The 13846-nt window shown below is 33.0% G+C and overlaps 1 protein-coding gene across 2 annotated transcripts in view; it reads right to left on the bottom strand.

Moving 5' to 3' along the window:
• Nucleotides 1–221: 221 nt before the first annotated feature.
• LOC110729234 (calcium-transporting ATPase 3, endoplasmic reticulum-type-like) overlaps nucleotides 222–13846 on the bottom strand; it is a 43411-nt gene continuing 29786 nt past the window's right edge. For both annotated transcript variants that reach the window (XM_021908949.1, XM_021908948.1), the window contains 12 exons: nucleotides 13558–13615; nucleotides 11845–11937; nucleotides 10238–10288; nucleotides 10011–10142; nucleotides 8451–8552; nucleotides 7822–7876; nucleotides 7248–7333; nucleotides 5689–5837; nucleotides 4793–4898; nucleotides 4644–4697; nucleotides 2547–2595; nucleotides 222–858 (listed from right to left, as the gene is read on the bottom strand). In XM_021908949.1, the coding sequence (XP_021764641.1) occupies nucleotides 791–858; nucleotides 2547–2595; nucleotides 4644–4697; nucleotides 4793–4898; nucleotides 5689–5837; nucleotides 7248–7333; nucleotides 7822–7876; nucleotides 8451–8552; nucleotides 10011–10142; nucleotides 10238–10288; nucleotides 11845–11937; nucleotides 13558–13615 (1003 nt within the window). In that variant the 3' untranslated portion in view covers nucleotides 222–790. The remainder of the gene's footprint in view (nucleotides 859–2546; nucleotides 2596–4643; nucleotides 4698–4792; nucleotides 4899–5688; nucleotides 5838–7247; nucleotides 7334–7821; nucleotides 7877–8450; nucleotides 8553–10010; nucleotides 10143–10237; nucleotides 10289–11844; nucleotides 11938–13557; nucleotides 13616–13846) is intronic.

The raw sequence follows: 13846 nt of genomic DNA, 5'->3' as shown, positions 1-13846 counted from the left end.
ATAAATGCTTCAACTTAAAACACCGCACACTAACATGATAAAGAAACATATTTAGGTTAAAATATGACAGGAAGGGATAATAATAAGATATGAAGTGATGTAAATCAATTAAATATTGTACAATAATAGTTCTGGAATTGTATTGTCAAAATTTAGAGGGTTTTTAAAAAAACAATAGTCGATTTTGATGGCTTCAAAACCTTCTAAAAAGCCACTACATAAGCACATAATTCAAATAGTATGTATTAAAAGTACCATCCAAACCAAAGGTATAAACACAAGCCAATATAACTTCTCCGCAAAAGCTAGTCTCTCTATACGCATCGCACGCGTCGACCACCCTAGTTAAATAAAAGGTTTTAACTTTTATTTCCCTCTTTCCTAGCTTTAATTTCATTCCATTTATCCCGTACAAACCAAACACCCCCTCAGTATTTTTGTCAGTTATCTTATTGATCTTCAGTAGTAATTGAAAGTACACTGTAAGTTATCATATCAAGATTAATTGCACAAGTATGAGTACCTACGCTACATACTTTACAAGAACAGGATACAAATTTAGATATCAAAATTCTTTGTAATTGTGCCCTGGTATACGCAAAAAGAGAGTTCTGTAATATCTTCAATGTTCAAATTCCCTCATAGATGAATATATCTTTCATTCAGCTCATCTGACAGCTTGGTGCAAGCATATAGCAAAGTTTAAGAATCGTAGGCTGAAGGCCAGACAGCAAGCATTGTTCTGTAACACAATAAAGTATGGTGTGCTTGGGCTCATAGCCACCATCAATTACTTATCACGCATTTCTCTTTTGGGAAGTAAATCAGTTTTCCAGAACCGTATCCTTAACCTTATGCCTGTAGACAAAGAAAATGCTTGTAAACTATGAGTAAATGCTTCTGCAAACTACATGATTACATTACTTTCATTTTTCGGCAATTAAAATCCGATTAAGTTCTAAGAAATTGTGAAACCTACCATAGATTTCAAGGACATAAGAAATATATGAAATAAAAATAAGAAATTTCGATTCTGATTGTAGTATTCATTACTTAGAGAGTCAAAGATTCAAGTGAGAGTTTCATCGATGTAAGATAACAAAGATATTTCTTTAAAATAAGTTAGGAGTGAACAATAAAAGAGACAAATTTCCAGCCAACCATTCTTTGCACTAACAAATATCTAGATGCCTTGGTGATACTTGTCCATTCCGATATCATTCATAAACAAAGCAAACACATATACATTTTTTTTTTTGAAACCAAACACATATACATGACCAGTGGCGGTTCTGGGCCGGAGCAAGGTGGTCGACGGAACAGGGCCCCCAAATTTGAGGGGCCCCAAAATTTAGATATATATAATTAAGTTTGGCATAATATCCTGAAATTGCAGTTGATGTAGTGGTTAGATCAATTGCCTTGTGTATACAAGGTTTTGGGTTCGAGACATGCATCAAACAATTTTCTAATTTCTTGGGGAGCTGGCAACTGGCTTCGATTTCCTCAAATTCATTGAATGTAGTTAGTAATCTTCCAAAAGCTCCACCCAAAAAATCAGATTTCTTTTTTCCCCAAAATTTTTCAATCTACTAATTTAATTCCAAAAAAACTCTTTATCTTCTAAACTCTATATTTTTCATTTACTTTCTTTTATTATCTTCTTCATTTTCTTCAATTATTCAATCAGTTTTCAAAATTTTTCATCTCCCAAAATTATTTTTCCCTATATTAGTTCATAATTTCAACGGTTAAATCTTCAATTTGAAGATGAAATTAATTATTAAACCATTGTTAATCTCCCAATTTTTCCTATATATGCATTTTATTTACTCTTTCAATTTTACAAATAAAAAAGAAATCTTTAAGATAATCTTAAATCCAAAGTTCTTTTCAACTATTGTGAGTATAGGCTATAGCTAGTAATCGGAAAAAAATTCATCACAAACCTCTTCGAATTCATCCCGGTACGACTTTTTGTTAAATTTTAATATCTGGGTATGTTGAATTATTTCTTGTTGTTTAATTTAATTGCATTTTTCTGATTTTTATTAACTTTTTTTTGTTGAATTTTGTGGGTGGGATTGTGGGAGCAGAAAAAGGCCCCATTTTAAAAAGTTGAACAGGGCCCCATAAATAATTTACAATTTTAGCCCCGGCACTGTACATGACTACGGCATGATATACATATTATGTCAGATATTACTACCAGAGTTTAGAAATTTATAAATAAAGAACGTGTAAGATTTGGAGTAAAAAAAATACTCCAACCATTCCAATTTACTGTCATATAAAGCAATTTACTAGATCTCACTTGATTTGAAGAAATTAACAATTAACACCGTATTGGAACCTTAAACCATAATATATTCACAAACTTATTAGATGACAAATTATATGAAACCTAAATGGTCAATTAATTTGAAGCGGAGTACACCTTAACCATATCATGTATTATCACAAAGAGAATAAATCTGGACCCTATCAATCATTAATTAAGATTTTAGAAAAGATTAAACTGTTTACTCAGGGCACAAGAAAAATACCTCTTGAATTTCTGGATAAGAATTTGAGCAGTTCATCAATTAAAATTACCTACAGCCAGTATAAATGCACTTCAGAATTCATTAAAATAGCTAAAAAGAGATTATCAAATTGATTTTGGCAGAGAAGTGAAAGTTGACGTAATACAGTCTCTTGCACAACCAGTGCACATTATATGTAAATGTACACCAAGCATACTATTGTATGAGAATCCACTAACTTTAATTAACGCAAAACTAGAATTGGTGCACACAGGGCAACTTTAATAGTTTAAGGGTCTATTCTCTTCAACTTATTTTCAGTTCATTTCCTAATTTCTTTCTCATAAAATATTCAGTTCAGTTCAACTCAGTAAATAAGAACAGACCCTAAATCACTTTAAAAAAAAAGTGAATAGTAGCTTTACTAACAGATACGTGGGTATAAATGGAAATGGATTAGATGGAGAATTACTCCCTTCATTATGGTGGCTTACCCTGAAAATTCTACAATCACCACAATTTGCTGATGCGGCGAAATCTGATTGGCCTATATTTAGTATTTTAATTTTCATTTTGAATTATTTTGAATGTCCTTAATGTATTAAAATTTTATTTTTGTATGTATTCTTTTTAATACATGTATTTTTTTTAAGAAATACATAATTATAAATTATGAAAGTCTATTTTTATAATATTAATTAATTTTAGAATTTATAATTATAATTAAAATCAAAAAATTAAAATTGTTCATCAATCATGTCATTAAATAGCATCTCATTCCCAAAATCAATGTTAATTGTTGATAAATTTGTAATCAGAAATAAAATAGGGATAAAAATTCGTAAACAAATTGTGTTTATATTTTTTTTTTTTTTAAAAAAAATTTTGATTTTAGGTTTTTTGTTCTCAACAACATTCTCATTTATAAGTATTTGCAAAAGACTAATTCTTCTTTGAATGGTTTGAAAATATGATTTATGGGAATTCAAATTGTGCAATTTTGTCAAAGAATAAAGAGGAAGATGAAGTGCTTGCATTTTTTTTTTTCCGAAATCCCTATTTGATCCGATAAATGTAAATAAGTTTTCTCGAACTTGTTTGTGGGTTAGGTAATGACCTAAATAAATACAGGCAATGACCTAACCACAAACAGATTAAAAAAAACGCAGATCCCGATTCTGGATCAAACAAGTTTGCAAAAAAAAAAAAAAATCTAACTCTAAATTGTAGAGTACACCCTCGTTATCCATTGGTCTTCATAAAAATTGAGAGATTTGTGCTTTAAATCATTGTAATACACGCTATTTTCATTCTCAAAACTATCAAACAACATGATTTTTACATAAATCAAAATTATCAATCGAACCCTAAAACGAAATTTGTATATGGATCATGAAGGCAGATTGAAAACCCAATAAATCCAATGTTTGGACAGAATTTTTTGGTCGGAATTTTGGTTTGAATTGCGAATAGATTATACAGAGGGTGGTTAATTTATATCATGAATGAAGAAAAGGGTGAACAATAATAATTTTTTTATTTTCCAAATTTTAATTATAATTTAATTTTCGAAAATGGTTTTAGAAAGATAAAAATAGATTTTTAAAAACTATAATTACGTATTCTTTAAAAAATACATGTATTTATAATTACAAATACATGTATAGTACATTTAGGTTTTTAAAAATAATCAAAAATTGACCAATCATAACATGACACATCATCATGTTATGGTGTCATTTTTTGTAAAATGACATAGTAGAATCATCATGTTATGTTATGGTGGCTTACCCTTTCCCAGACATGTAAAATAACAAAAAAAAAAAAAAAATGAAAGAAAGAAAAATTCCTCCTATCTTGCATAATGAATGCTGTATTTAAATTGCTATCACTATAAAAACTAAATTGTTGGTTTAACTTCATTTGGCGAAGAAGCGTCATATTTTTCCAGCTCCATCCCTGCCCCACCCCCCCGCGTCATATTTTTCCAGCTCCATCCCTGCCCCACCCCCCCCCCCCCCAACTCCTCTTTCTCGGCAAGGACGATAGGTAAAAAGCCTCAAAACATAACACCTCAGAACAATTGAAAATCATTTATAGAGAATTTAGATGGCTAACCGGAAATGATAGATACAAAACAACTTTCCATTCTGTCCAAGATAGTGCTGTCACCTGAGATTAAGCAAAACTTGGTTACAACATGCAGCATCAGCAAAGAGAACAAACAAATTGATGGAAATAACAGTAGTGAATTGTTACCAACTTACAGAGAACAGAGCTGATAATGGTTGAACATACAAAATTAGTATGTGAAGAAGCATGGTCAGTATGATAGAACCTACCAGCCACAAGTTGGTCCAGGGAGGTATAACACTGAACAAGAAACCAAATCATAACGATTAGTCACCATAAAATTGTCCACAGTCTGACAATAATTACAAGGGTAGTTACCATCCAGTAACCACAATACATGTGTTAAACATTAATATAATGTCAGGGTGAATATTCTTTAAAAATGCAAAAACCATATTTACAAAGCCATATTGCTGGATGTTTTTTTCCCCCTTTCTTCAACTATGTTTTCTCTCCCACCCAAAAAAAGTTACACATGATTGGGCATCCAGTAGAGTTAAAAGGGGAGATAATATGAGAAACAGATGAATTATGAATACCACATGATAAGAAAACAATTAGAAGTTTAGAACCTCTAACATTCTCTTGAGTCTTGACAATATATTTTCAGACAATCTGTTCTTTGTTTTCATGAGGGTGATTAGGATGAAAAGCAATAACAGAATCTTTAAAGACTCTGTAACATATCTTCAGGATGAGGAGAGTTGAGTATTCAGTGTCTCTTTTGATACATGATCAAAAGCCTCTTTTTTGATAATTTCCACAACAATCAGAATGAAATCTGTAACATTTGTTTCCGAAGGGGTGCCGGATCACCCTCTTTATGACTGCTTTCCACCCCACCCCCCCCCCCCCCCTCAAATTTTATTAATGAGATTCATGGTGTTGAAAGACCAGAAATAAAAATGGTGAATGAAAAGGAATAAAACTGCAATAATATTTCTAATGTACATGATGACATGATATAATTTAGAATGAGTACAACAGCAACAAATATAGAAAATAAACTTAAGTCAAACTAAATACTTACAGAAGAGATTGATTTTCACTCAGGTTATTTAGTGCATTGAACATCTCTACCACAACAAGTACTGTCATTGAAACAGTAGATGGATGCTGATCATCAAATATGCTGCATGGATATGTTGTCTGCCTCATATGACAGGTGTCAAAGTTCATCTGGTACAGGAAAGAGGCAGCATCATGATCCCACAAAAGAGCACAAGTGAAAGCAGCAAGAATAACAACATAGACCAGAGTATTATAACTGGTTATGTTGCACATAGTAACAGGGTAAAAATCGAAAAAAAAAAAATGAGATATTTTATGGAGTGAAAAAGTATTGTTTATTGGATAATACAGAAACTGAAGCTATTAGCACTACCATGTATATCCTCATGTGAAAGCTATAATAAAACTTCTTCAATGAGGAAAAAAAAGGAGAGAATGCTCATTTTCATCTCACGGCAGGTAATTGCTACTCGCTTTGTTCATCATCCTACTATAATTCGTTTGGGTATTGATAAACAAGTGCAAAAATTGTTCTAATAATTGGGGCTTTTATTTCATAGTAGAAATTTATGTAATTAATTGAGGGATATTGCGCCATTTGACCGTTAAATCCTCAATAAGTTGTAATTTCAAATTTGTTTTGGTTCTTCCTCTTGTTTTCATGTCAGATTCCAAATCTGAACAAGAAGCAGGCAAGAACCCTTGCCAAAGGCAGCCTGAGGCACGCACCTAGGCTCACCTTATGGCAGTGGCGGAGCCAGATATTTTAAACCGGGGGGACAATGGAAGACATCGCATGACGTGACAAAAATGTTAGGAAAATAAATTGACACAAAAATAATTAAATAGCTGAAGTTGAATACTTGACATGTAAATAGTTATTAAGTAGTCGGAAAAAATGATGATTTCCTTCGGATATCATTCTTTCTAGTAGGAATTTTCGAAGATCAAGTTGTTTTCATATTGTCTTAGATTAGTTTCAATTAAGTGAATCATTTGGCATGTCATGAATCAATTACTAATTTACCATATATAATTTTACAATCAAATCATCAAACAACTTAAATTAAATAACTAGTAAGTTAACAACTGAAAAACCTTTATATTCTAATAGAATAACATAATTTTATACTCTGTAAAATCTAATTCAAGCAATGTGGGATTTAAATTTCAACATACACCTCAAGTAATAATCCAATATATACATACAAAATTTTATCATTCAAACAATTAGAAATTACTCCATATTATAACTGTAGAAAATATAGTATGAATTTTATATAGTAGTTAACTAACTAATGATTGCAAAAAAAAAAAAAAAATCTTAATATAAATACAAGTTAGAAAAAAAAATGATTAAAAAATGTTTTTTTTTTTGAAAAACCTGATTTTTTTTTTTAAGTGGGGGGACAGCTGTCCCCCCTTGTACCCCCCTCCCTCCGCCACTGCCTTATGGACCGCACTGCACCCAGACATTGGCCAAGCTGATTTACCAGGCGGTATGACTCACCAAGCGCCTAGGAGTCCACAAGAGAGATTGTACGGCAAGGGAACATAATTAATATCAAAGACGCTTACCAGTTCACTATACGGAAGCCTGGGTCCGGTATCAGCATAGACAAACCACCATATGAAACCCGCAACAGTGGCAAGGCCGACATACGCTGCGATAAATATAGAAGGGAAAAAGGTTACGAAACTATTTCTTCTTTATCTGATCCATAGTAATATCAAGAATCAAAAGATAATTTCCAAAAGAGTTACGAAAGCCATATATCTACACAATCAACCCAGACCTCCACTCTTCTTCCCCCCCCCCCTCCCCCCACCCCCAATGTCCGAACCGAAAATAATACAAATAAAATAATACACTCCATAAGCATATACTTTATTCAAAAGTAAATCAGAAGTGACTGATAATTCATATGCAACAGATGTTAAATACAATATCTTACTTGTTTGAGAATTGGGATGTAAGCTAATTTGCTAAATCACATAAAGGATAAAACAAATTCTTCCTTGTTAATGCGGCAACATTAAACTTCTTATGCAAAGTAATATCTTCACCCGTGATCACAGCAGAAAGCGAAGCACAAACACATAATACACAGTTGACTAACACATGTAAGCATAAATGACGAAAAAAAATTACCTCCAATGACTACATAACGGAAAAACAACCAGCCACTAACAACTGCTTCACCAACCTGCAGATTTGACAATATAATACACCCACTTCAGAGCAATGCATTATTGACAATATAAAACATTATGGCTGGAGTGCTGGATAATATATGAAAGTTTTTTTTTTTTTCCACATAAACGGACATTCAAAGATTTCAAACAACTGAGAATTGAATGTCCTATAAATTTTTCAGTGGAAAGGACAGGGATAACATGTATCCAATTTTTTCTCTACATCATGTCAGCTTAAACTGGTCTTTAAACTCAATGGTCAAGAGCAAAGAAGTAAAGGATTTGTCCTAGTACTCAAAGGAACCAGTTCAGCCTCTTCAAGCCTGTGGTATAATAATTAATATCCTTAGTTCCTTTGCAGTCCTTGTTTTAGACATCGGTTACTACGTGACATTAGAGTCACAAAGTATTATTTTGTATTCATGGATAAACAACCACTGGTACTACCAAGCAATCTTGACATAAACTTTTCCAACCAAGGAATGATAGAACAACTTGGGAACTCACTAACAAGGATTCTGTTTCGAAGGATTTATTAACAAGGATTTTTACTAAGCTTCTAAATCATTAATCCAGCACATTTACCTTACGGGGTTTGGATTTCATCACATCCGAGTCTTGTTTGTTGAAACCTATAGCAGTTGCAGGTAACCCATCGGTAACTAAATTAACCCATAGCAGCTGAACCTGAGATTTAACAAGTAATAGATGTTAAATTCAACGTGCATAACAACGTATGCATCTAAGAGTCCTCAATAATCGGCAACCATCAAAGCCCCACTAACAGAAAAATTAAGACCAATGTTTTAGCAAGAAATTGTGCAATTTGCATATCAAATATTTAAATAAAATCCAATATATTTTAAAAAAAGATTAAAAACTAGAATTGAGATAGCACAATCTTGATCTAAAGAATAAAAAAAAATCAGAATTTTTCAGCTTTTTTAATTAACACATCACACATATTACTATCATTCATCATCAATTGTTATATATTTCAAAATTATTCTCATCAGTAATCCAATAACCAGGAAAATGAACAGCACTGTCATCAACAGAATGAATATATTAAATTTTCACAGGCCTTTGCAAAGGCTTCAATTTGATTCCAATTGGATAAGAAGGCACTTAATTTTTCAATAGTAGTCATACTAAGTAACAAAGGAAACCAAAGTCTAGAATATAGAAGCCAAAACAAGCCCATTAAACTCAAAAGGGCCATTATAATTTAACCACATCAATGAACTCATCAACTGTTAGAAAAGAGATTGCTGATTGAAATACAAAGTGTATACTAAAAATAAAATATTAGCATATTAGTTAAAGCGAGACAAAATGATTAGCAATTAGAGTAAGAATTAGATGAATTACTTGCTTCTTCGGTTTTTTTTTTTTTTTCCTCTTTTTCTCCTGTTTGAAACCAGTAATATTCTTGTTATTTTCAATTCCATGTCAGATATTTGAGTTATTAAGAAAAGTCTTACAATTGCTTAGAAAATATATATACTCCGAGCAAAATATACTACTAGTCTACTATGGTCTATAAAATATATATACTCCAAGCAAAATATCTCACTATGGTTTATCAAATATATATACTCCAAGCAAAATACCCTACTATGATTTATCAAATATAAATACTCCGAGCAAATATCCTACAGCATCCCACCCAAGACTGCTAGCAGGGTTGGCCCACAAGCAAGCCAACAAAACAGTCCCAAATTGTCTTTGATCTAATATTTTGAAGGCATAAACACCAAAATGTATATAATGCATCCCTAGAAGAAACTTGTCCCCAAATCTTCATTTCCAAAGTGGAGCATGATCTTGATTAACATTAACATAAGCACAATGCCTAATTTGCGTCAGATGGATGAGGTAAAATGTATGCACCCTTGCCCTTAAAATAACAAAGTTGTTTCATGTAGACCCTTTTGTTGCCACTTTACCAAGAAATAAGTTCATAAAGTTTAATGAGGCATTCAATTAATTTCATTGTAATTAAAACGTCAAAAAAAAAATAATAATTTGACTCAATTTGACAGAGAACGAAAAGATTGATAGAATAATATCAATTACGCTTTCAGGACAATTATCAGCACAATTAACAAAAGAACATTAAATGCTTATCAGTTATAGACTCACAGGCACAAGGGTGTCAGGGATTCCAAGTACGGCTGCTACAAATATACACACTACTTCACCAATATTTGAAGAGATCATGTATCTGATGAACTGCTTTGTGTTATTATATATAGCCCTCCCCTCAGCAACAGCCTGTAATTGATTCAGCATTAGCAATGAAAAGCTAAATCACAGTGATTTAGTTATTGTTTAGTTATTATAAATCAAATAGGAAAAAGAAAAAATACCGCAACAATAGTGGCAAAATTGTCATCAGCCAAAACCATGTCCGATGCACTCTGCATTGGGAAAGTAGATAAACACTTAATAAAATGTTGACTTGAATTAAATATTAACAAATAAATAAATAACCAAAAAAAAAAAAAAAAAAAAAAACATAAAGCCAATTACTAGATCACACCAACATCTAACTGAAAATATGTCAAACAATCAACTGTGAAGGCCAGAGGATATTTGAAAGATACATTGAATGAGATCTATGAAAACTGCATAAGTAATTGGAGCATATGATTATATTTAACACTCAAATCCACAAGAATAAAGCGTTGAGAAATCAATACTCAAGAGGGGTGACCCCAGATCCACCTTTACTCAAGAAGTATCCATCAAAAAGAGGAAAAAAGGTTGTGTAATGCAATTTATCTTCCAAGCTGGATGAGTGTGCTCAACGAAAGAAGCAGGAGGAAGGGATGCAGCTTTTGTCTTAAAGGCAATGCTGATGCGTGGCATGGAATCTATCTGATTGGAAAGAAGAGATTTGGGTCCAATTCAAAAGATATAAAGGAGACATCTTAGAGTTATATATACTCTATGGGTGTTGTCTAAGATGACATCTTCTCCGCAGTTGAGAATCTTAATTTACTCTCTGTTAGTCATGTACTCATGCGAAAAGGATGGGAAATACAGTTATTCATCTAGTAATTTATATTATAACTCATTCTCTTCTGCAAGGTATCAATGGTTGAATGAAATACTCCCCCCACCCCTAATTTCATAATTAAAATAAAATAAAATTAAAAGGAATGAAAGGAAAGTCGAATGTCATGGTCCGACTCTAAGTCCCTTGTGTCAGCCTCAATGAGTGGGCATAGTGGCGACAAAGGGGGATCTCATAGGCAACCTCGGCAGCCTTCCATAAAGATTTTGGGCATGGCATTTATTTTTAATGAACATTCAATCAACAGTAACAATATAGCAATAATAGTCACGGGGCTCATTTAAGAAATTCATCCATACAAAGGCTTGTGCTCTCATTCAAGCATCACAAAACAATCTTTGAAGCACTAGAGCAACACTATTTCTTTGTTGCTTTTATATTTCAATACTTAGCCAATTCATGAGCCACAAAAAATGAAGCAATTTCAACAGGAGTGAGCAGCATGCAGTGGCAAAGAGACAACACACAATATGCAGGAAAACGAAAATTTCTGTTGCACCCACCAAAAATAAGGAAGGAATTCTTCAGTCTTAAAAGGTTTTCAAACGCTTTGCTGACAATCATTTTCCAAATTTGACAGAATCAATCCATCAGAGCCTTAACCCCATAAGTGGGGTCGACTAAGTTTGACAGAGTGTTGATCATAAATACTGGGTAGGGAAAACTTTGTCATTAACGACAGTCTTTGTTCTATGGAAGTAACAGAAGACACAAAGATCTCTGATGACGCATTTTCCAACGGTCTTACGCTCCCGAAAAGATAAGATGCATGCCCTATTTCTATACAACTGGACAGAACAGAAAGGAATTTCTGCAAGAATACATTTCACAATATTTTGTATATGAATTTATAAAATTTCAGGCAGGATGGTAATGCAGGTAACAGATGTGGCTTACCTTAGCAACAGCGGTTCCAGAACCCATAGAAATTCCTATGTCGGCTTTCTTTAATGCAGGAGCATCATTGACTCCATCACCAGTCATTGCAACCTGAAACAAAATTACAAGAACAATGCAAAAATAAATTACATTAGATGAGCTTGGAACTTATAATACTGGTTGCTGAAACTGATGATTTAAGTTCTTCACTGCTACACATTTTTTGTAGAACAAAATTCTGCAAGAACCCACAGAGATACAGGGTGGACGCACACATTCACACATATATTTACAAGTGGGTGGGAGGGGGGGAGACCATAGAACCTAGATATATAGGATTAGTTGTCAAGAATGCATCAAAGGATTTGCCCACATTTTCCACTACCGATCGACCTTACCATTCCTTCAAGATATATTGTGGTAAAATAAAATGTAAATAATTAAGAAAGTACAGATAAGTATTGCATGAAACTAATTATGGTCGCTGGAGATTGATGATTTAAGTTTTTCATTGCTCACATTTTTTTTCTAAAAGAAATAAAAATGAAAAATCTTCAAGAACCCAAAAAAAGACACAGGCACACGCATATCCATATACTTGCACACACATTCACACATTAGTTTGTGAAGGAAGAGAGGGGGAGGGAAAAACCCTAAAATCTAGATATATAGGATGAGTTGTCCTGAATGTATCAAGGGCTTCATCCACATTTTCCACACCAATCCTCTATCTACACAGCCCACGTGACCTTACCGTTCCTTCAATATACTTTATGGTATAAAATTTAAATTTTTACGGAAATAAAAACAATAGTACAACACTATAACCACATAGTATGCGTCAAATGCCTCATATTGCCTAGGACAAGAGCATCTCTAGAGGCATTGTAATGATGTTGATGTTAGAAAATAGGGGCAACTCTGGTAGAGCCACTATCAGATCTTTGGATAATTTTTTATGGGTAATCAACCAGTATTACCAAATTCTTCATGAATAATTAATGGCCATAGAGGCGTGGGCGCGCCCACACACACACACACACCAACCATAAAACAGGGAGCAATTAGGTAAGATAGGAGACCCTTTTCCAAGAATCCTATTAAAACTCCCATCTTTGATGGCACAAGAAAGCTTAGTGTTCTCTAATATCCTTATCCTCTCCTCTGTAAAAGTCTCTCAAATAAATTATTATTAAATCCTGATAATAACCAAGGATTGTATCTCCTTGTTGCAGATGTATGTGACCCTCTAAGGCATAAGAGATTAGAGCCTTCCCTCACAAATAAAACTAGCTCATTAAGACTCATCCCACAACAAGAGAAATAAATGAAGAATGGTGGGGGAGAATATTAAACAAAAGAGAAATAAAAATTTAAAGGGGGTGCTTAGTAATTTTTGCACCATAAACTGTTGCGTTATGTCATTTAGCACTTACATATAGAATTTGTGAGAATTAAAATGAGAAATTTGGCCATCCAAATCTAAAAGCCAAGAATATATATAAAACCCCAAACTGCAAGGTCTCTAGGGGAAGCCCTAACTACTACGATATCACCTACTGCTCATGTCATATTGTTATGGCAAATCTAACAAGACCTCACAAGATTATAATTTTTCTAAGCTATAAACCATCAAAGCTAGTATAAGTAAAACGTGCGAATAATGCAAAAGTTAAAGTGCTGCAAGTAAAAAGAAACAAAGGAAGCATGTACCATTCAAGAATATCTTACCACTTCATTTTGATTTTGCAAGGCTTCAACCAGCATTCTCTTGTGAGAAGGTTCAACCCTAAAAATGTCATGTAAGGATGTCAGATTATTTAGAATTGCAAGGCGAATAGAGTAAGGGGAAACTTTCACGCAAAAATATACATAAAAAATAGAAAAATAACACTAAAGAAAGTGTTAAAATACAAAATGGACACTTTGACAAGAAGCATCAATTTGCTTAATTAAACTTCAACATTCAGCCTTTCAAGATTTCCCATATGTCTGAATCGACAGAGCTTTCTACTAATTA

This window comes from Chenopodium quinoa, unplaced genomic scaffold (assembly GCF_001683475.1).
Source record: "Chenopodium quinoa cultivar QQ74 unplaced genomic scaffold, ASM168347v1, whole genome shotgun sequence".
NCBI classification, from domain to species: domain Eukaryota; kingdom Viridiplantae; phylum Streptophyta; class Magnoliopsida; order Caryophyllales; family Amaranthaceae; genus Chenopodium; species Chenopodium quinoa.
The sequence above is the reverse complement of the archived record's forward strand: the minus strand, read 5'-3'. Positions and strand labels throughout refer to the sequence as shown.